This window comes from Sardina pilchardus, chromosome 8 (assembly GCF_963854185.1).
Source record: "Sardina pilchardus chromosome 8, fSarPil1.1, whole genome shotgun sequence".
Lineage (NCBI taxonomy): Eukaryota > Metazoa > Chordata > Actinopteri > Clupeiformes > Clupeidae > Sardina > Sardina pilchardus.
The window spans coordinates 33,933,573-33,957,084 of record NC_085001.1 but is presented as its reverse complement, the minus strand read 5'-3'; the positions used below and the strand labels follow the sequence as shown (position 1 = coordinate 33,957,084).

Sequence of the window (23,512 nt, the reverse complement as noted above, 5' to 3'; positions counted from 1 at the left end):
TACCAGACTGAAGCAAAAGAGATTTTGTGAAAGTGTAAATGAGCTTGTTTTTTAAACTGGTGTAGAGTTGTCATGGGCATTTATGGCCATTACCTTTACTGTATTTATTATAATGTTTTTTCATATTATTTCGCCATATTAGGCCTGAGTCAAGTAGGTTTCTATTGTCATCTCAGTCATATAGGCCCTACAGTATAGAAAGCTTAGATCAGAACCTGAATCTGTACATTCTTTCATATGTTTATGCAAAATATAAGGGAAGGGTAATTCCTTTTTTATAATGAATATATTTGCCTCTAATAATTCAAAATATAGTTTCTAACACATGACCTGATGAACAGTGCTAGTGCTAATTGTGTGTCCCTAAGGCTTCAGCGCTGGCCCAAACCCTAATTGGGCTCTAAGCCGAATTTGAGGCGCCCCCTACCACCTTATCACCACCAGTAATATTGAATATATAGTTAATGCTTGATCATTCTTATTACTGATGATCCTATATACATATTTATTTGCCTTTCATTTGAACAGGGAGAGCAATTTGTGAACTTATCCGTAGGCTATTACTTGAAAATGAGGTGTACATAAGAACATTAGAATGCAATGCATGTTTGCTATTTCATTAGTTAGAATAAGAGAGAGAGAGGACCTTTCTTGGATCACACAGCCTGTTACTTATACGTCATTAAAAAACAATGACGAATTAACTTAATTTAATTGCCTAGGTTGGAGACAGATGCAAGTCAGCAGATCAGCTATTATTATTTGTTGACCCGAGGAGGAACACAACAAGTTTAACCTAACTGCTGTTCCCGCAGTTCACTCGCATGGAGTTTTTCTCTTCGCATGTCCAAATAGTTCTGCTTCATCTACTCATCAACAATAAACTCTCACTAACTTGAAGGGGGAGGCGAGGGCACGGGGCCCTGATTAATTTGCAGGGCCCTAAGCAACGTGCGTAGTGCACGAAAGGTATAGAGCAGTACAGTTTTTATGTATATGTATAACAACATGTACAGTATAACAAATAGACTAGGACCTCAAGAGACAACAGAAAACTGAGGGAGACTCTTCATGGGACACATTTATTTTTGGAGATACTGTTGAGCTATTAAGAAAAGAGCCGATTAGGGTCTGAGCAGTTATTGTATGCTGCCATCTACAGGTTAAACTTGTCATGTGACATAGTTTCAATCTAAATTGATTGCATGAACTAGCCTGGCAAGCCAAACTAGGCAAAATATATTTTTTGCGTCTAGATTTCTAGGCTATGCATGAACATCTTTGTCAGATAAAACTGAACCCAATTTCAGTACCAATAGTCGATAAGAGGTGAAACAGACCCGCAGCAAATGTGGTGACACAGCACAAGCAGGCTTAATGTGTTGTTTGATCCGTTTCGGCATCCGTAGTTGGAGACGTGTCATTTGACTACTATTTTCTAGAGTCACTGGACATCTGTCCTCTCTAGTGTCTTGACGCATGCATTGACATGCAATTGAGTTGTAATTTGACACAGCTTTCCAGTCAGGTAGACTGGAATCAGGAGGTGTAAAGGTGTCTGAATTACAGTAGGTTGTATCCACGTTGATTGAGCTGTATAATTTTGAAAATGATAAAAGCAATATTAATTTTCAACAATCATGGAAAGCCCAGACTGTCGAAATTCTACGAGCACTATGTGAGTATGGATGGACATCGGAAACTGGAACGTTTACCATTTCTAACAGCTAGCTAGCGTTGTGGTGATCTTGTTGGTCAGTCTGCCTGCCTGTATGTTATGGCTAACGTTCATGTTAACCACTTCAATCTCAAGACAAGACTTGTCATTGAAGTCAGAGTTAGCTATGGAAACGCTAGCATTTACAGACATGACCTTTAATTAAACTGTCAAGATCAATTGATGGTGACAAATTCAACCTAACGTTACTTCGGCAGAACTACGAGTAACGTCAACGTTGATGTTAGTATCTTTCCCGTTAACGTTAACGTTAGCGGCAGCGTTATTAATGTGAGACTTCTTGTGTGCAGCATAACGTTAACAGCAAACGGTAACGTTAGCTATCGTGCCTTGAGCTGGAGGTTTCTTAAGCCCGAGACTCTCCTTGACTCTGTCGGGACAGCATCAGAGACCGCTGTTTGTTTGGAAATACTTATTCATGTTCGTGAGTGAGCTAATAACGTTAGCTAGCGAGATGTTTTTGCATGTGGCATAGCTTACCCATTCTACTTACACTGTAACGACGAGATGTACTGTAACGTTCAGACCAGTAACGTTGACTTCGTAGTGATTTCAGGACTTCAAATTGTGTCATGCGACCAGTAAGTCAGGTCCACATGCAGGAAATTCATGTGTGAAAAGGGGCTAGCTCGATTTATCGATCCTGTAAATATTTGCAGGTTAACCATAGCATTTCCAGGATGCTGAGGTCACATGCGCAGATCAGTTCGAAACGTTTGGATGCGTTCATGACACCTAGCAGCTACTGTTCTGCTGCTGCTTTACACTTTTGTCATTACCTTGTTTTACTGCTGTTATGAACAAGAAACAAACCTCTCTGATTATTAGTAATTACTTTATTAAGTCACCCCACTTCGTAGGCGAATGGGTTCTCAACTTCTCATTAGCTGGTTGTGAAACGGGTTGTATTTCCTTACCAGACATTTAATAGGCTATGATACCTGAACAAGGTCATTAAGTATTTAGAGAGCGATAATAGCATTGTGGCACTGAGCTGGAGGCTCTAACGAAATGTCGTGAGGGCGTTTGCAATATTTACACCGGTATGTCGATAAGATGTAATATGGCTGGCTAGGCTGACCAGCGTGACTCGCCTTGTGATATACTCGTGCTTACTATCGGCAGTAAAGACGGCATTCTGTCTCTGAAAGATCTGCGCTTCGGGACAGTGTGTATTTAGAGTGAGTACTCTAATTACTTGTGACTGAAACTGAAGTTGTCATTGTAGAATGACCTGAGGTGCAAATATTTTCTATTCTCACAGCCACACTCAATGCATTTTCGAAAAAATGCAAAATGGGGCGGAAGATGTGTCAATAATTTAAAAATCTGGTGCCTGTCAATACAATCAGTTGTGTATTATAAACTCAAGGTGGTTGTAGGCTACAGTAGGTGGGTTTACATGGGCACGCGCAGTTAATCCGATTAGAATTGGCTTCATGCCTCAATCGGAATAAAAATAAACAACTTGATCGTAATAAAACTGACCGATCCAATGCAAATTTCAGTTGGATTGAAGGGAGTGGTGATGCATTGGTTGTGGGAATCTGGAAAAGTGTGAGCACAAACTGCTTTTCCTGTATTTGAATCCTGATGGTTACAATTACAAGTTAATTGTTTTAGTAGCATGATAACTACTTTAATGCTACAAAATGGCCCTAGAGTACAGTTTGCAACCATGAGTAACATGCATTTAACTGAACTTCAAAATCAAAGGAGCCTTATATTTAACTCGTAATAACTCATCATGCACAGAGAGTTTGTGTTGTAAGTAAGTCGCGTTGACTAATACTGGAGAGTGGTTGAATTTGTTTTGACGTTCGCCATGTTTTCTTCATTTCCTTCCTCAGAGTGAAGATACAGAACAGCAGATCATCAGAGAGACGTTTCACTTAGTATCAAAACGAGATGAGAATGTCTGCAATTTCCTGGAAGGGGGGATGTGAGTGTTTACCAGCATTCTCTCTTTTGTATGTTTGTGCCTCTGTGTGTGCCTACCTATCAGATGGCAGGTTAGGCCATCATGTTGTCACATTCAGTGATGAACTTTGTAAAGACCTTGTGAAATCACAAATCACTAATAATTATAATGATCCAGATCTTTTTGCCTCTCAATCCAGATAGCTGTAATACTTAGAGGGCCCGAGTTTGGCGGTGATATATCTTAATTTACTGATTTACAAAACTAATAAGGTATGTGTGACATTAACCTGTGCTTTGCAGTGTGCAGTGAATTAAGTCATATATGCAGTCAGAAGCACTAGCCTCTAACCTAGCTGCAACTAATACCACTTGTCTGTGTGGTAACTTTGCTCAGCCTCATTCCTCCTTCTGCGGGAGTCTCCCCATTGCTCTGGTGCACGTCTGAAAGATAACTGGAGAGGGAAGGTATATGCCTACCTGTCATTACCTCCGCCAAGGAGGTTATGTTTTCATCGGGATTTGTTTGTCTGTTTGTCTGTCTGTTTGTTAGCAAGATACAGTAACTCAAAAAGTAATGGATGGATTTCGGGAGTGATCCGTATTACCGCCTGGATGTTTATGTTTTTCGCTTGGTTGTGTAATGGCATGGTATGGCCACGTGGTGGCGATCTGAATAGTTTAGGTTCAAATGTATGACAACCAAGGAAGAAGTGGGCTACAGAAAGTGGCTAGAGAAAGTGGAGCAAGAGTCGGTGAAAGCTACCAAGCCAGAGACTAGCAAAAAGCATGCAGTATGGACAATGTGTAAGACATTAATGTATATATTTGTATTTATTGGGCTAGTGATTTCAATTAGAAACATTTGGCAAAGTTCTTAGGGGATATTCCACCATTTGGGGAATTAAACTCATTTTCCACCTCCTCTCGAGCAAAACTATTAATATTTACCTTTTTCCCATCCATCCAGCAGTTCTGTGAGTCTGGCGATACAACTTTTAGCTCCAGCCTAGCATAGATCATTGAATCGGTTTAGACCATTAGCATCTCACCTGCTAGCATCACGCTTAAAAGTGACTAAGATTTACTGTAATTTTCCCATTTAAAACTTGTCTCTTCTCAAGTTAGAAAGTGCAATAAGACAAACTGAAAATGAAACCTGGCGATTGTCTAGGCTTATTTGACATGGAACTACACTCTCATTCTGGTGTAAGAATCAAGGAAAGTTGCAAACGTACCATGGGCGGAGTGATATCACGCACTACTACTGCTTGTTGCCTATACGGACTATTTTCAGGTGCTGCGTGAAATCACTGCGCCCATAGTACGTTTGCAACTGTCCTGCTGAGCATTTCACATAGGATGGAAGAATCTCCCATACTTCTCTGACATTTATTTGCTGATAAATAGATCAGTATTTAACACTGGATGCATGCAATTGTTTTATTCAAATTCACTTCACCAGAGAGGCCTCGTCTATTTCAGTGTCCCCTCCTTGACATAGCTTTTCCTGAACTTCCTGTATCGCTGGGGAAATGTAATACGCCTGTGACACCAGGATATATCGCCGCCAAACTCACAACCAGAATGTTGAAAATCAGAAAAGAGTGAAGCATGAAAAGCAGAGCCTGTGACATCAGTCACATTAAAACAATCAGAATTTCAAAGCAATTTTGATCAGCTCTAAATCATGCAAATGGACAAATGTTGTGCAAGATTCCATTCACAGCAGTCTATAAGGTGTTGTCATTATTAACCGGCAACACGTAAAAAAAAATATATTCTACTCAGGCATGTTGTTACATTCTTCTGTTTCATCTCTTTCAATATGTTTTGCAGCTTAATAGGGGGCTCTGACAACAAACTCATCTATAGGCACTATGCCACTTTATACTTTGTCTTCTGCGTGGATTCATCGGAAAGTGAACTTGGGATTCTCGATTTAATACAGGTAAATGAAATTATATTCTATTGAATAAAAACAAATAAAGCTAGGAAACTAGCTGATCTACAAATGCTGGACATACATCGGACATAATTTCATATAAATGCAGTTAGGAGCAAAATGATTCATACCCCTAGCAAAAATGTATTTAATGTTGAGTTCTCTTTACCAGACTATTACATCACTCAATAATCCTAAACATACAGCCAGACAAGGCAAGAAATGGTTAGCAGAACATTATCAATATTTTAGAGTGGTACTCAAGTGGTACAGTCCAGACCCCCACCCATAATAAGGTGAGCACAAAGCCAGAGTGATGACAAAGAATCATTCCTGCCTCAAAACCCAGATTGCTGCTAAAAAGGTGTGTTCTATAATCATTGAGGAGACATGGCGAGGCTTGGTAGGTATTATGAGAACAATTTTGAGAGCTGTGATGACTTGATTATGTAAAAAGGGTATGAATAATTTTGGACATGCCATTTTTCATAAACATGTTCATTCCATGTTTCTTCCACATTGTCAAATGACCTTTTGGCATGTGGCAGTGTCATTTTCCGTCAGAACAAACATTAAATCAATATTTGCCTGTGTGTGTGTGTGTGTGTGTGTGTGTGTGTGTGTGTGTGTGTGTGTGTGTGTGTGTGTGTGTGTGTGTGTGTGTGTGTGTGTGTGTGTGTGTGTGTGTGTGTGTGTGTGTGTGTGTGTGTGTGTGTGTGTGTGTGTGTGTGTGTGTGTGTGTGTGGAATCATAATATACAGCACTTCTACACACCTTTTAAATACCCCTGCTCTGACTCAGGCCATTAGTGTGAGAAGGATTTATGATGCATCCTGTGACATGACCTCTGATGTGAATGTTGGTTTTGATGACAATGTTTAGATTTGCAATCAATTGATTGAAATGTTTGCTGCTTTGACATGTCCTTTGACGTCCCATGTTTTCAGCATGATATATTGTTCAAACTCCTCAGCCCTTGCATGATTGGTGGAAACGGCAGGTATTTCACAGTCTCATTGGCATCTTTCTTTCACAGGTTTTTGTGGAAACCCTGGACAAATGCTTTGAGAATGTCTGTGAGCTTGACTTGATTTTCCATGTTGATAAGGTAATGTGTACAGAAATCAGTTCCTCCTGGCCATGAGGTCTGAGCTTTGGGATCTAATGCTTCAGATTGTTTCTGGACACTGACATTATTAAATGTGGAAAATAAGAATTAGGGTTATCCAACCAATAAGTAACGTAAAAAGAATTTCGTTAGATTGTAAAATGTCTTCAGAAAGCATGCTGCTATGATTTGGTGCAAAGTAGCCTGATATTGAATTGAAAATGGTCTTTATCTGTGTTCTTATCTCTTGTCTATTTCACGCTAAGTATACAATGTATTTCCATATAGTCATTACTAGGGAAGGGAAACACTTCCCTTTGGTGTCATGAGTAGACTCTTGTTAAAGTCTTGGTTAACAGGTACACAACATTCTGGGGGAGATGGTGATGGGAGGCATGGTGCTGGAGACCAACATGAATGAGATCATCACACAGGTGGATTCTCAGAACAAGATGGAGAAGTCAGAGGTAACTGCACTTTTGTTCTCTTTTCTTTTCCGTAGAATGTTGTTGACCTTGGGAATGTTGCAAGGCTATCTGTGTACTTCTCCCTCTCTGTCCTCTGCCTGTTTCTGTAGTGTATGTTTTTTTTTATAGTGCTTTGCTTGAGATGTCTGCTAGTAGTTGTTACCGTTGCACGATCCTCTTCCTCAACATGACCTTTTCAAAATCTGTGCCTGTACCAACACCAACAGGAGACGGATATATGCATACACACTCACCAACAAACACCATTACTTTTTCTAGCATATCATCATCCTAAAAGAGTCATTTGACTTCTGATAACTCATTTTGTGGTCTGATTCAGCTATTGCTGTTGATTTACAGTCCATACCCACACCTTCAGATATTTGTTTTACAATCTGAATCTGTGTGACTATGAGATTTTGTCTTTTCGGGGCCAGACCATTTCCTCTTTTTTCACAACTCTTCTCCAGCTGCTTTACTTCTCATGGTTTCCTAACACTTGTCCACCATTACATCATATTCTAAACAGGGATTTTAGACAACACGAGAAGATGTAAGATAATGGGTGTTCACTTTGCTATCACAGTGAAATGCTTTTGACGTATTGCCCAATAAATTCCATGGCAGGGTCTCTTGCCTCCCCATTTCTTACGTGTTCTGTTGTATATCACAGCTTCACTCTGTACTCCAGTTAAAGTGTCATTAATATGACATTAATGCATGCAGCATTTGCAGCCTTGGTAATATATCAAGCTACCTAGCATTTACTCACATTGACATTGAATTTGGATGTTTTATCTTGTTTATCATGTTTTATTATTCTTATTATTATTATTATTATTAATAACAATTGTTTAAGGTTGTAGCTGTTCAGAGATAAACAATAGTCCAAGCAAGTCTGGAAAGATAAAAAAACCTATATATTTCTTATATGAATACATTGAACTATGTGTGAAAAAATACATTAACATGTATCCTTTACATTTCACTGAATGGTTATTAATTCAGCATTTAACATTAATACTTTCATCTAATGTCTCATTCAGCACAGGTTAGGTATCTAATATTATTATAAACCATGATGGTGTCGAGAAAGAGGCACTGTATAGTCATAAATACTGTAGTTACAGTACATCAGAAAATGAACTAATCATAGGCCATGCATGAAGCATTGTCATTGGCATTTTTGTGTCTTGGGATGAAACTTATTGATTGTTTCATTTTGGTATTTGATCACATGGTGTTGGTCTACCTGTTTTCACTTCAGTTTTATAGCCATATTGTTAAGAAGGAAATCTCTCTTTAACAGGAACTAAAACACATCTTTAGTAGTTGGGTTTACTGTGGTCCTCCACTGAGAAATCACTTTTGAATTTGACTTGAATCCTCAGAATCAGACGTGCAGTCAGAGTCAGGCAATATAGAATTATCTTTGAGTCTTTGATATAAAGCAGATCAGGAAATGTCCTCACTTCACATCATAGGACTGTGGATACACTTACCTCACCTAGGGCCCTTTTCCATGTCTCTGGGAGTGGCTTTGTCCTAGGATGCACTCTAACTTTCAGAGAAAAAAAAAACGGAAGGCTAGGTGGAGCTGATATTACATTAATATTATAAAGGTTACATTCATTCACAATTAGTTATCATCAAAAAATGGCAATATTTTATGTATCTGTATTATAAAAAAAGCTAAGAAGTTGTTGACCCTAAACATAGTCATTTTGGAAGCTAACCAGGAGAATAAATTAAAAAAGAGCTTTGAGAAATCCCTCACACTTTTGTGCCTGCATGTAGTCGTGTGTGTACTTATAGTTTTTTTTGGCCTATTTCAAAGGAGGGAAGAACTGGTTGTACTTCTTGTACAACTGCACATTGATACAATTCTTACAGGGCCAATTAAACAAAGGGTACTCTTATGAACAAATCTCTGGAGTTGGGTTAGAATGGACAGCAAGATTGTTAGATGGTTAGTTGTCATTTTGATGTAGGATTAAAATGTTCTCTTATTGGAAATTCTTTGGCATGCTTTTCTTTCACTTAGTCTAGTGTTACTGTTACTTTGTTTTCCACCAGTGTCTATTCAGGGTCTGTTCAAAGCATGCAGAGATGCAGAGAGAAATTCCCTGCAGAGAGAAATTATCAAATAGAACTTAAATAGAGTACAATAGTTTAAAAAAAAAAATCCTAGAATACTCCTTTCAGCCTCAGTCATAGACTGTATAAATAAAATACAAATGATGCAAGAGTGGGATGGCTCTGCTTGTGATTGGCCTGAATCCATCTTGGATCATCCATTTGGCCTGCATTATTAGGCACATAGTAGTCTGTAGTCTGTACTCAGTAGTCTTTGACCACTGCATCAGATCATCCCAGATCTTCCCTCTGAACTGAGGTTACTCTGTGGCTGCAGGTTTTTGTCCACATCAGGGGCAGGGATTTTGTCCAATGCAAGGATGACACCCTCTGAAATTGACTAATGATTTGATGGTCAAGAACTCTAAATCAGTGACAGGAGTAAGATGTGCTCTTGTTCTGTGGGAATGACAACCTACAGCCACACCAACTCAACTGGGCACCCTGCTTTAAACCTTCTACAATCCAACCCTCCTACTCTTTGAATCACCTTATGCCAGTCACAAGAAGAGTAGTAGAGACATAACACAGGAAAGTATAGATGAAATCTGAATGATATACAACATAAATCGAATGACCGTAAGGAACCAAACCACAAAATCTGTCATATCTAAAGTAAAAATTATAAATGCTCACTCCCTTCTCTGTGTATGGCATATGGTGGCCAACTTCATTGTTGCTCTGATGACTTTGCTACTTTTCTATGTCTCTCTTAATCTAGTCTAACATTCTTCATTCTTTTCTAACCTGCTCCAGTTCTTTCCGTTCTCTTTCAGACCTTTATCTTTCAGTCTCCCAGACAAGACAGGTAGACACAGGTACTGCTCCCCACTCCAACCAGTAATGTCACCCACACCACATCATGTCTAATAGCAGAAAAAATAGTCTGTTTCAGTTTGTGATGGGCTACTATGAGCTCTAACCATAGGCTAGTGTAATCAGACTGTGGGCTCCATTTTGGCAGGGTCTGAACTGAGCTGCCAATTTGGCCCTCAGCATTTTTTACCGTTAGGATCAATTTACATTGCATTTATAATTTTCACCAGCATCTGCAAAATATTAGTACTGCTTATAATTGTGCTTCGATAAATACTTTGACCTTTGAAGAATTTCGTTTTTCAAAATGGTTGTCCAGATCCAGTATCACTCTGAAATGGATTTCATGGTCTGAGGTTGCTACACCTGAAGGCTAAACATAGATAAGTGACCCATGTTAATTCTAATGTTCATATTGTCAGTTGTGAGCATTAAACTTAAAATGGTCTGTACTGTTTAAACTAAAAAGGTCTGTGCCAGGTGCCAGATTGTACCACGCTGTGTACTAATGTATGCATTAAGTACTAACTGGTTCTAATATTTTAGATCCTGACTGACCCAACAGGTAAAAACTGTTGAACACTCTTGTCATATTGCTAATGGAAAGACAGCACATGTCCATGCTAAGTAGAAATCAGACTGGTGAAAAGGTGATGTCAAGGGCTATCTTTGTGAGAAATTGGCTAATTTGGTACAGTTTAACTCTGAGTTGATTTTATTGATGGATAAAATAGGTGAGATGCTGAGGTATTCTGTGATCTAGCTGGATGGACTAATTTTGACATTCATACTTTCATAGTCAGCTCTTAGTAGCCCTTGTGTTGTATGTAGCGTGTTTGTAAGTAGTTGTACATGCAAGTACGTGTGTTGTATGTCAGGAACATCAGTTATCATAGTGTGTCTTTATGTTCCTGTTCATGTTTAGGTCCCTCAAAAATGAGCTATACCAATGTCTCTGTTCAGTGTTTTTCTTTTCAAAAATGTCTGTCATTTTACCAGTAGAGACACATTGTACAGATACAGTTTTGGTCCACTTCAGCTTTGGATTCAACAAAGGGTGAAGTCTTGGAAATGATCCATAGATGAGTTGTGGTTTTATTTAGTGATAATAAGTTAACTTTAACATTTCATAATAAATTTTAACATTTCAGTCACAAGTGTCTGTTTGAAGTTAAAACATTGAAAGCGGCATGCACCTCACCAAAGTCTGTCAAGAGAGTATGAATTTGAAGTTGTTTCATTAAAACAGTGTAGCTACTTGATGTGTGCAAGCCCTACCCACATTACTCTTTATTTGTAGACTAGATAGTTCTTCGTAGGGTTGACTACATTGTTTTCATGATTTCAAAGTTGGGCCAAAGAGTAAAATATTTTCAGATTACTTCAGGACCATGTCCAGCTTGACTAAGGCAGTCTTTATAATGTGACTACTCCTTGTACAAAAAAACCCAAGCAGTTTTGATGCACAAAAACTATAGTGTTTATAAGCCTTCTAAGAGCACACAGCCTTTTTTTACGGCTTAAAGTGTTCATTTTATCTGGTTTAACAACCAGAGTCCATGATCGAAAGCATAAAACACATGTAGTGTTAAAAATGTCAACCAATGTGCATGCACAGTGAGGATGACCGTGGTTCCATTAATACTCCAAAGGGAATAGAGTTGCACATTGTTATGGTGAAATTGTTAGGCACTGACAGTCGATTACATTAAAGATTTGCGTGCGCCTATCTTTATAGATCATTTTCTTGGTCAGAGCAGCAAATATAAGTGCTTTATCCATTAGCAGTTTTATATTTTATTCAACTCCGACAGCTACCCAAATATTGTTAAAAAGTTAGCAAAACCTTTAGTTTGATGGTAAGAGATTACATACTATCAATGTCTGAGGCAGAAAGGAGGTTCCCTCTACCCTAGCTCAAATATACTTACTTGGATATTTGCTTTTTACATCCCCTGGCAAATTATGGAATCATCACTCTTGGAAGATGTTCATTCAGCGGTTTTATTTTTTAGGGAAAAAAAGCAAGCCACAGATGTGCCTCAAAAATATTTTTCTGTAGCATATGAACATTTTTGGCTTTGTGAAACCTAGCACAAAAATAATAATAAAAGAAATTTAGTAATTTAAGGCAATTTATTTTGCAAGTCAAATAGAGGGAAAAAATATGGAATCCCTCACCTCTTATGTTATTTTTTAGAATCTTTATTTTTTGGAATCTGATTGATCAAGAATATCTACATCAGTAAAGTCTTTCAAGCTGTGAAAAAAGACAAAACAACTGAACATCCTCCAACAGTGGTGATTCCATCATTTTGCTAGGGGTTTTACTACTGCATGATGAAGTATTAGTCGCTCAAGTAGAGAAATACAATATCTTTCCATTGGATTTCATTGTTTCCAACTTGGGCAAAATGTGGAGAGATCATCTAGTTGTTTGGTATTAAATGTTTGGCATTCAAGGGAACCCTCAAGTTAACAGGAGGAATTGTTGGAATCCAGACATGCACGGTTAAATCAACAGCTTAATGGCTCAAACAGAATTTACGTACATGAAATATTTAGTGAAAAATATTTTTGCACGCCCGCATGCTGCCTAACCTCAACCCAACTGAGATATGGCATGAGCTAAAGGCCCAATTCCCACTTACATTGAGAGATGTTCTCTTGATGCTGTGTTGTTGATGTGACAGCCAGACCGTTCTTCTAGTAATCCAGGAGCTATACTGTAGCAACAGTCATCGGCCAATTCCTTTCTTTGGAAAAGGAGGGCGGGGTTTCTCCATTATTTCTCTACATTGATAGCAGAATAGTTGGGCAAGGAAACTTAAATGGTGTAATTGGCGGAGTATCATTTGCTTGAAGTACTAGCTATTTATCCAGCTGTCATGAGTTTAATCAATTTAACTTAAAAAGAGGTAGAAAAAGTAGAATTATCTCAGCTTCTTGGCTCAGTCGCAATACAAAAGTTTAACCTAGTTCAGTTTTACACCCAATTACTTTCCAACTTTTGAAAGTTAACTGGCATGATATGATAAAAGAAATGTGCCATGGTTGCCATTGTGCATGACAATGTTGTTATTTTATTTTACTTTTAGTAGTAACTATTCAAGACATGTTTGCTTGCAGTGCTGATTGTCTCTCGTTTTGGATTGCGCTCACTACTCTGTAATAAGGTGTTAAATGCAGTAATGAAGGCGCATGGAAATGTGCTGTTTGATGGCTAAGTGAAAAGGACAATGTCTTACAGTATCTACTATGGATTGTTTTCAATCTGAAATTGTTTTGGGTGTGAAAGAGGTCAAAAAGGACCAGCCGCACAACACATTACATCATTGCTAGAGACTTGAGGTTGCTTCACATGAAGAAGGCCCTTCCTAACAATACTGTATATATACTAAAACAGCAAGTTTAATCGGACTGACTTTTCCTGTCTTTATGATGTAAAGATCTCATCACATTGGATGATGGGTTAGGCGAAGCAAAAATGGAAGAATACTTCATTTTGACATTCACATTTTCTGTTTTCTTGTGATATTCTGAGTGAATGTATAGTATATTTTGGATCTGGGTTATGTAGGAATGAATTTATCCCAAATACAAATTAAACTGAACACTGAATGTTGTTCAAGGTAAATGGTACACTTGGCCATTTTAATACGTTTCCTATTTGCATTTTGCACGGTAGTGATATTGAAATGAAAACATTTCTGAACCTAACGTGTGTTTATATTAGATACTACCAGTGTTGTTGCAAAGGCTCTCTATTTTTCTTCCAATATTACAGATGGTGTTGTTGCACCTCAAAGTGTTGGCTTATTCATCAGCCATGGTCCTTTCAAAATTTGCCCCAACAGTATCCGGCCACAGCCCAGGGATTCATCCGAACTCGCCTCCTGTTCAAAGCTGGCCAGCCTGATGTTTCAGAAAGTCTCTGTGCTGTTAGTATCTTATGTGAGGCCATCACATATATATCTGATCACATATACATACAGACCATTTTTTAATTAATTGTAACTGAATTGACTATACAGAAACATCTACTCATCATTAACTACACTCTTGTTGTGTATGTGTATTTGTAAAAGTTTGTCATATAACGTAGCCATTAAATATAGCGGAGCCAGACAGCAAGTTGAGGTGGCACATTTTCTTGTCCTTTTCATTAGTAGTAAAGGAAATAAATGAATAAATAAATAATGATAAACTAAAGCCAAATCAGATTAGTTTCCTCATTTTTCCATGCCTCTCATCTTAAAGCCGTCGCTCTGTTTCATTCTTTCCTCTGGCCCTTTTACACACCAGAGTTCTCCATGCGATGCTGCTCTCCTCTATGGCTTGCGATGATTCTTGATTTCTCTTCTGCTCTTTAACTGTCCATCCAGGCCCTCTGAAGCTCTGCCTCTCCCCCAGAGATGGTCATAATTGGTGCAGGTTGTGTTCTTTTCTGTCTGAACAAGCAGTGCATGTGCATACAGTTTGGGCCTATGGGAACGCCTACGCAGACTTGTGCACGTCTGTCAAGAGTTGGTGCTTTTGCATTCTGTGTGGTGGTTGACCGTATCTGTACAATGTGCTGTGCTGAGTTGTATGCCTGTGTGTGTGTGTGTGTGTGTGTGTGTGTATTTGTGTGTGTGTGTGTGTGTGTGTGGATATGTGTACTATGTGTTTGTGTGGTTCATTAGCGTTACTAACTGAATTTAACTTTGTGTGTGTAGGCTGGTATTGCTGGAGCTCCAGCTCGTGCTGTATCAGCAGTGAAGAACATGAATCTTCCTGAAATGCCCAAGAACATCAATATTGGAGACATTAGCATTAAAGTGCCAAATCTGCCCTCTTTCAAATAGTGAAACCAGAGAGACTGTGGCATACATGCGCTCCAAAGGATGTTTACTATGGTGTGTTTACCAAAATGAAGAAAATATCATATTACATCAAAGACAATGAAGGTACTGAATAAGTGTATTGTTCTTTCATGTATATTTTGAATGTCACCTTCTGGTATAACTTTTTTTCATGTGTTTGTTGTTGCATTTCTCAGTTTGCCTCCTTCAAAACATGACCTCCAGTGTTCCTTTATAAATATGCCTTTGCCCTTAAGTATTGGCTGCTACAGTATTTAAAAACTAATCATATTGTTCTGTTCCTTTGTACAACAGATGACTCAAACATGCGTAAATACTGTATATATCAAATTATGCTATTTGCTTCAGTTGTAGTATGTACTGAAGTATTTTAAATTATCTTTTCATATAAAACTACAAATGGACTTTGTTTTTAATGTGTGACTGTAAGGGGCTTATATTTTCTTTCCCTCTTTCTGTAACACAATAAAATATTTAATCATTGTATGACTTGATCCATGTTCTGTGAAGTCTGCTTTATTACATCCACCAATGAGGTTGTTTTCACACTTATTCATTTGGATGGAAGGTGAGAGGGAGCATGTGACATCATTTAGAATAGTAAATTGGTCTCAAATTAAAACGTATTAATACTTGCGAATGGCTATGTGAGATATGGACATTCCATGTCAAATCAGTGGGCACTCCCACTTAGAAGTGTTAAATTCAACTGTTTTCTTTTGTTCCACACCTGTGTGTAGCCTACAATCTACAATTGAAAAAATACATTTTGAAAATGTATGCCTGCAGCATACTTTGGATACCAATACAAATCTGAAGAATTTTACTTTAGAGTAGGCTTATGCCTAGTCAAGCCACCAGTCAAAATGAGTAATTTCATGATAAGCCCGCTTGAGCCTGCCTTTGTGGGTGGGTCCAGTGTGACGTAGCGTATGTCATATGACTACACAACAGGAAGAGCAGGATATGTGATGGTGGTATGTGATTTTTGGAGAACCTGCAGTTAAAAAAGACTGGCAATAATGGCTACTATCATTAAGGAAACGCTTAGGTAAGTTTGGAGATGTGTTGCGCACCCATATAACTCTGCATCCAGATCATCTCCATTTGCCGGGTAAACCGCTGTGGAGCTAGTTAGCCGTTTGCAATTCAGACACGTCTCTGTGCAGATGGATGCTGTACGTCCTCAGTGATGATAATGCAGTCTGTACTTCTAATTGTTGTTATTGGTTGGTGTTTGTAGGGTGCATAACACCTGTGTCTCTTCTCTAGTATTAAGGAGGCAATGACGCATATTAACACGATTGACATCAGCAAGTTCTCTCGGCTCCTCTCGCGAATATTGCAGAAACTACATCTAAAGGTAAGCAAATAAGTAAGCCTACTGCAGTTTTTCGGAGGTATGTCAGCGAATTGGGATAATGATCTCAACAGTGGACGTAGCCTGCACATGACAGGTTGTACAGGAAGTTCCATTTTAAATAGATTCGATAATGCTAATCACAATAACGAATATGGACCTAATACCAATAGTGTGTTACAAGTATGGACCCACCTCATAGTTTTAAAGTGTGCACCTTGCACCCTCCACCAGCCATAGTTTTTTAACTTCACCACTTTTCCTTAGCCTATGTAATAACATTTGTTCTCCATATTAGTTTAAAATATTGATAGCTTGGATGTCAAACTGGAAGTTATGGTTGCTCTTTTGGATGGGCTTTGGCTTTACTGTAGCTAACTGTATTGTGCTAAACTGTCCCACTGCTGTACTGTAGACAGAGCGCCCTTTTAGTGAGGAGGAGGAAGAGAAGCTGCAGAGTGCTCTATCCATGGAGAGGCCTGTCCTAACTCTGGTGCTGGAGACCATCTCTTTCATTTTGGAACAGGTTTGTTACGCACGTTTTCCACATCATTCCACAGAGTCTCGTCATGTAGTTAATCACCCACTCTGACATCTATAAAGGTTTTCCTTGAGTAGCCTACAGCAAGCTCAAAATGAAGCGTAAAGCTGATTTAGAGATGTTTCCCTCAAAAAGTGCTTGCAAGTACATACACATGTATTCATATCCTAGAAAAAATAAAGCTTCTTGTCAGGTCTTTCTTTCTTTCTGTCCATTTGGGACAGAACCTGAAAATGCTGATGCTTCCCTGACCAGCACGGTTTTCAGCTACGCATGTGAATTGCCATTTCTCATGATGAGTTGGCATTTGAACCCAATAAGGTTTGCTAGAACATTGGCCTTTGCAGGATTGGAAATTAGCCATTACCAGCCGCTATCAGATAAATGGTCAAATTCACCAGCCACTAAATAGTACATTATTGTTTTGTGTCTGAACTCTATCATTCACTTTCACATGTTGCCATTATTATTCTTATATTACATTTGTCAGTGCTGTTATTGTAAACACTTTGTTCAGTATATTTCTTAGGGGTATATAAAGTATTTGTCAACTGAGATTCAAATTAAATGCATGAGTCCGCTACTTCTGAAATCCACTTATTTAATTAAAAAAGCCTGGAGAATGCAAATGGCCTATCTCACAACCTTATCAAAAGCAAAACTGATTTCGTGCATATTGATATGGGTATTGATATGGACATGACAATTGTGCCAGTTGTTTCCATGTAATTCTGTAAATAAACCAGCCATTATGTCTACAAACTGACACAGGCAAAAACATGAGTCACTTACGGCTTTTGCAATGTAGGACATACTGATATTAATGAAAGTCTCACCTAGACTTAATTTTACAGGTATCATGTTATTCTGTGCTTTTGTCCTCAGGCTGTGTACCACAACACAAAGCCAGCCACTCTGAAGCAACAGCTGGAGGCATTAGGCATGGAGCCAGATAAGGCAGACACTCTCTGCCAGGCTTGGACCACCACTGGCCCAGATGTCATTGAGAAGATCCGAGAGAGAATCTTTGCTCCTAAAAAGGTAAAGATCACAAAGGAGGTACTCTCAAAAGAGTTGGGTCTTCGAGAGCTTCTTGAAGATGAAGAGGGAGGCCACTGCTCTGGTAATGATTTGTACGCGAAAGCTGTCGGGATTGCCCTGTGCCAAGGGCGGAAGTGCCAGACGGCACTCCAAGTTCCGAGTTCCTTGAAGGAAGGTAGTGCCGGAGTGTAAGATAAGCCTTTAAGATAGCATCTAAGGAAGTGGGAGGAGACCCACTCTGTAAGCATGCATTAGGGACTTGATTTTGATACTGACCGCTAAGGGCAGCCAGTGGAGCTCAAGGAACAGAGGGGTATTTTGTGCCCTTTATGGTTGATTGAAAACCACCAAGTTGCTGCAGCCACTATGTTATATACAGTGAGGAGCACATGTATTTGATACCATGCTAAGACAGGAATATAAAATCATCATTTGACAATTGATCTTAATGCCTTCATTCAAAAAATGAGTAAAAATCAAACTGCCAAGGACACTAATTTTCTTTGTGATTGAAGAATGTATCGTAAATAGATAAATGTTTTCCTTAAATGCTAGGGGAAGGAAGTATTTGACCCCCTATGTAACCCTATGGGAATTTAACACATAGGGTTAACATAGGGGCAGGCAGATTTTTATATTTTATTTTTAAAGGCCAGCTATTTCATGGATCCAGGATATTATGCATTCCCCAGCCCCATATCATTACATACCTTTCACCATAGCTAGAGATTGGCATGGTGCTTTTTACAGTAGGCCTATTAGCCTGTTTGATTTGCATTGAGCTCAATGAGCATCAAACAGGCTAATAGGCCTACTGGAAAAAGCACCATGCCAATCTCTAGCTATGGTGAAAGGTATGTAATGATGTGGGGCTATTCTAATTCCAACGGCCAAGGGAACTTTATCAGGATGCATAATATCCTGGATCCATGAAATAGCTGGCCTTAAATTTTTTTTAAAAAATCTGCCTGCCCCTATGTGTTAAATTCCCATAGGGTTACATTGGGGGTCAAATACTTCCTTCCCCCTAGCATTTAGGAAGAATATTTATTTATTTACGAAACATTCTTCAATCACAAAGAAAATTGGGGTACTTAGCGGTTTTATTTTTACTCATTTTTTTAATTAAGACATTAAGATCAATTGTCAAATGATGATTTTATATTCCTCTTTTTAGGCAACTTTAGCATGGTATCAAATACATTTTCTCCTCACTGTATATACATGTATATAGAACAATGACATCATATGTGTCAAATTTTGGTGAAGATTGTATTTGTACCTTTGTAAGTATAAAGAAAGGGTATACAAATGATTGTTCAGTGCACTACTACCTTATTCTTCTCATGGTTGTTGCCATCTTGTGAGGTGAAAGTCCATAAAAGTTAATTCAATGAATGCAGCACAAACTACTGTCTGTGGACCCAAAAGAAGATACGTCCAGTGTGAGTGACACCTGTTGCTAGCACGTTAGTCGGCTGTTCTGTGCTTATAGCTTTAGGGCAGTGCCTAAGGCCCAGAGTGTACTTCACCTGTGCCACCTATGCCACCTGTGTCAGCATGCCACTGTTCATTGGATGCGTACACATAGCCTACACACTGCTGAGCTTGTCAGGACTCTGCCTGCTGAGTGTTGTTAGCTTTAACCAAGTATGGCCCACTGTCAGAACTCTGCTTGTGCTAGACTCCCAGCTTATTGTCATGGCTGCTAATAATGTGTGGTGTGGAACCCCTTAGCAGCAGTTAGTGCAGCAGACTATAGGGGCTCTGTCCACTCCGCAGCATTGACTCAGTGAGCACATCACCTGACACTAGGGACACAACAGTGCTATGCTTGTGCTAGGTTGTCGGCTTGAGTTCTTGACTATCAGTTATGTCTACGTCGCACCCTAGTGCCGTGGAACGTTTTCAATTGATGCTGGTTAGCCGCTGTGGTATACCTGTTACCATTGGTTAGCGTTGAGTGAACTTAACTGAAAGAGAACATGCCATTCTGGAGCTGATCTAAATTGATCGCTTCAGAATAGAATCGAGGACTGGTTGTTTGCAGTACAGCAAAATATAGACTGTAGTAAAATCCCTAAGACAGGTGCTTGGAGATTGGCTCAGATTGATGAAGACATTGGAGAAGGACTTCATATTGGTTAGTGGCTCATGTTCTCCTTCAGATAACTGTGGTCATATTCATAACCATACGTTTTGCTCTGAGCCCTCAGAGAGCCCATTCATCATCTCATCAGACTGCTCTTCATAAAACACTTAGCTCCCCACTTCTCTCTCTCCCACTAATGTTTTAACCCACAGGCGCAGTTTGATAAAGTGCTGGACAGTAAACCTGCCACTCACGCGTCCTCTCCGACACTAATGGTGAGGCTTGCATTTAATGCTGCAGCAGCTGCTAGCCTTCATACAGAGCCAGCCTGCTGGCCTTGTAAACTCACAGGGACATTTGTACTTTCTATTCAATGTTCTCAATAAGATTCAGAGTTGATATGTGGTCTATATGTTAGTCAGTACTTGCGGTCTCATCGTGTGGTCATCTGTGTCATGTACCTATTGAGCTACTGAGAAGAAATGCTTTTCTGAATAGCTGCCTTGTGGGATAGTGAGATGACAATGCACAACTGAAAGCTTTATATACTAAATGGTCTCTCCCACTCCTCAGCATTCCATGAATTGTATTAGAACATTTGGAGCTCTCGGACTGTTGGAGCACAGCTGTGGACAAGGCAACAGGGTTTCCCTGCATTTAATCCACCCAACGTTTTTATTATCAAAAACTGAGACTTTTGTTTTTCTAATGCATAAAACACATCATGCTTGACATGCAGGTAAACATTTTTCATATGCTCACAGGTGTCCCTTCATGACCACAGCTTTCTCAGTCACAGTTCATCAATAGTAGTTTGTGTTTTGGAAACGGACCGAAATGTAGTGTCAGCACAGCTGTTGCCAAATGCCTGAGTTTGGTCATGTGTTGCCCTCAGCTGGAGCAGGTTGGCTGGCAAATGAGTCTGCAGATGGGCCAGTCCAACCAGGCCAAGCTCAAGGCCCCTCATGCTGTGCTGGAGCTGGGACTTCAAAATGAAGATACAGAGGTAAGGACACACACACACACACACACACACACACACACACACACACACACACAACAACAACAAATCTGATATCATCCCACACAGAACTCCAATCACACATAAGGTCCGATCAAAGACTTTTCAGACTGTGTAAAGTATGTAGAGGTTTGTGTTGTGTTGAAAGTGGGTGTTTCCAAGTTCTGTGGGCGTGCGTGTTGCCTTTATGAAGCATCCAAATTGCTCTGCGCCACTCCAATTCACACCATATGTGCTGCATGTTCTCCCTTAAGTGGCTCAGAATATTGCAGGACAACTGGGTCTTCATAACCTTGGGGAACGCACAAACTAAGCAGCCCTATCCATGCATATCAAAACACAAGCATGCCCTCCTATTTATGCCCATAATCCATTACTTTGCCTGCCATACTTTGCTAAATTGGCAGATTTTCCAGCATATTAGAGTTTTGTTACAGACGACAAAAACATATTTCTTTGTGGTGGTCCTTGGTGGTGATAGGCCACGGCATTGAAGCCAAAGAGATGTCACATGTACAATAAATACGTGGTAACTAGAAAAGCACTCTGAGAGCGCAGACCTCCGCCAAGCGAAAACTTAACCGCCTCCTGGATCCAGACGGTGATACAGATCACTCCCAAAATGTTTCTTCCTTGGGTCATTTCAGACCTTTCCTGAAAATTGAATCGAAATCCATTTATAACTTATCTTGCTAACAATCAAACAAGCAGTGGTCTGAAAGGTAATGGTCTTGGAGTTCCGTCTTGGAGTTCCTTCTAGGGTAATGGCAACTCCTCCTTTCTCTCTCCAGGGGGCACTGTTGTTACATGAAAAACTTGGCAGACTGGTTGTGATCGAGAAAGCACGAGTAATTCTCAGACTTGCACCTCTCTTTCTCTGTCTCTGACTCTTATGAATGATTTTTGTTTGCTTTGTTTATACAACCCTAAGACAATTATCTCTTTCACCTGAGTGTTTTTTAGGCATGATCTCTTATTTGTAATTAGCCCACTTTTTAAATTGAAACCACATTTCACCTTGGCTTTGATCACAAACTTGTGTGATGATCCTGCAATATTTTTGTCTGCTTTCAAAAAGGGGCATGTGTTCAGTTTACTCACGCTCCATGAAAACACAGTCACTTAAGTTTGTTTGCCTAAAATGTACATTTAAAATTATTACAATTTCATGGTGTTAGAAACATGTTTGCTGAATTGTAGTAGATTTTCCAGGAGACTGGCTCTCTTCCTTCCTCTGTCTCTCGCTCACTCTAGCATTTTCTTTCTTCTCTCTGCTGGAGTGGCTCGTTCAGTGACAAGACTAAAAAGGCCAAATAGACACAAGTGAAACTTACACTCATTTTAGTCCATAGAAATAGGCATGTGTGTGTGTGTGTGTGTGTGTGTGTGTGTGTGCGTGTGTGTGCGTTCTCATTTCAGTGTGTATTTGTGTACATTTTCGGACTGCAGACAGCTTGCTGATAAGGTGGATTTGTACATCATTGTCTCTATCTTTCTTTCATGAAGCTGTGCATAAATCAGACAACATTCTTCCACATTCTCTGTTAAGACTGCTGGAACAGCTCACAGTGAGATAGATAACGGATGTCTAAGACTGACAGACATGATAAACCTAGCTTGAAACATACAACCCAAACCTTTTTTCCCTGATCAAGTGAAAAGTTAAAGTGGTGGATATATACACATATGAAATTGTATTTAAAGGGGCTTCAGGGTCCCCACACATAAAGACTAAACAATGAAAATATGAATTGATTCCGTTAGCTTTTGGCTTGAGAGCAGCCAGTGTGAGCGCCCACCCCCTACCTCCAGCTGACAGGCTAGTTGAGCTGATGGATGGAGTGGAACGCTGGGCAGGAGATGAGCTGCATCCTTCCACCCCCTCGCCACATCCAGGCCTGAGCCCTCCTAATGGCAGGGGCCCGGCAGACTCTGCGCCCATTGTCAGGCGCCCCTTTAGGGGATTGAAGCCTCCTCTGGATCTTTGCCCTGGATACAGGGAAGCTCCCTCATACTTGCACCCCCCCTGATTTACCCAGTGAAAAGAGGAGCACATAGATTTATGAGTCATGTCTGATTTCAGGCTTGTTAAATGGTGCTCTTACATCTCTTTGATCTCATTCACCATCACCTTTGTGAGTTGATCTTCATCACTATGCCTTTTTTAAGAGACGACGGAGAAAACGTGTATAAGAGACACACATTGAAACCTGCTAATTGGTGCATGTGCCCTGATTATTATGGGATGCTGGTGTGTCATCCTTAGTATTATGTGCAGTGCTAACTAATTCTCTGTTTTTTTTTTCCCTCTTCGTGAAATCTGTTCATGACTTTTTATCAAAGCGCCTCAACTTGAAAGGCTGCTGATACTTAATTTGTTTTTCTGGGTGCAGCCACTGAGGAGCGGAAGGCCTTTGTCAGAGTTTTCCCACTGAAGGCTGCGACCTCGTTTATTATTACCC

The 23,512-nt window shown here is 39.6% G+C and overlaps 2 protein-coding genes across 2 annotated transcripts in view; both read left to right on the top strand.

The window, feature by feature from the left end:
• The first annotated feature begins 1,461 nt into the window (after positions 1–1,461).
• On the top strand, positions 1,462–15,489 carry LOC134089294 (AP-3 complex subunit sigma-1). The gene is made up of 6 exons (XM_062543718.1): positions 1,462–1,678; positions 3,589–3,680; positions 5,498–5,609; positions 6,640–6,711; positions 7,071–7,178; positions 14,849–15,489. Exons 1-6 carry the CDS (start codon positions 1,610–1,612, stop codon positions 14,975–14,977), a joined length of 582 nt encoding a protein of 193 aa, XP_062399702.1. The 5' UTR covers positions 1,462–1,609; the 3' UTR covers positions 14,978–15,489.
• Positions 15,490–15,908: 419 nt separating this feature from the next.
• The window catches only part of commd10 (COMM domain containing 10), a 31,023-nt gene continuing 23,419 nt past the window's right edge, over positions 15,909–23,512 (top strand). The window contains exons 1-5 of the mRNA XM_062543717.1: positions 15,909–16,046; positions 16,268–16,358; positions 16,771–16,881; positions 17,782–17,937; positions 20,925–21,035. Coding sequence (XP_062399701.1) covers positions 16,018–16,046; positions 16,268–16,358; positions 16,771–16,881; positions 17,782–17,937; positions 20,925–21,035 — 498 coding nt within the window. The 5' untranslated portion in view covers positions 15,909–16,017. The remainder of the gene's footprint in view (positions 16,047–16,267; positions 16,359–16,770; positions 16,882–17,781; positions 17,938–20,924; positions 21,036–23,512) is intronic.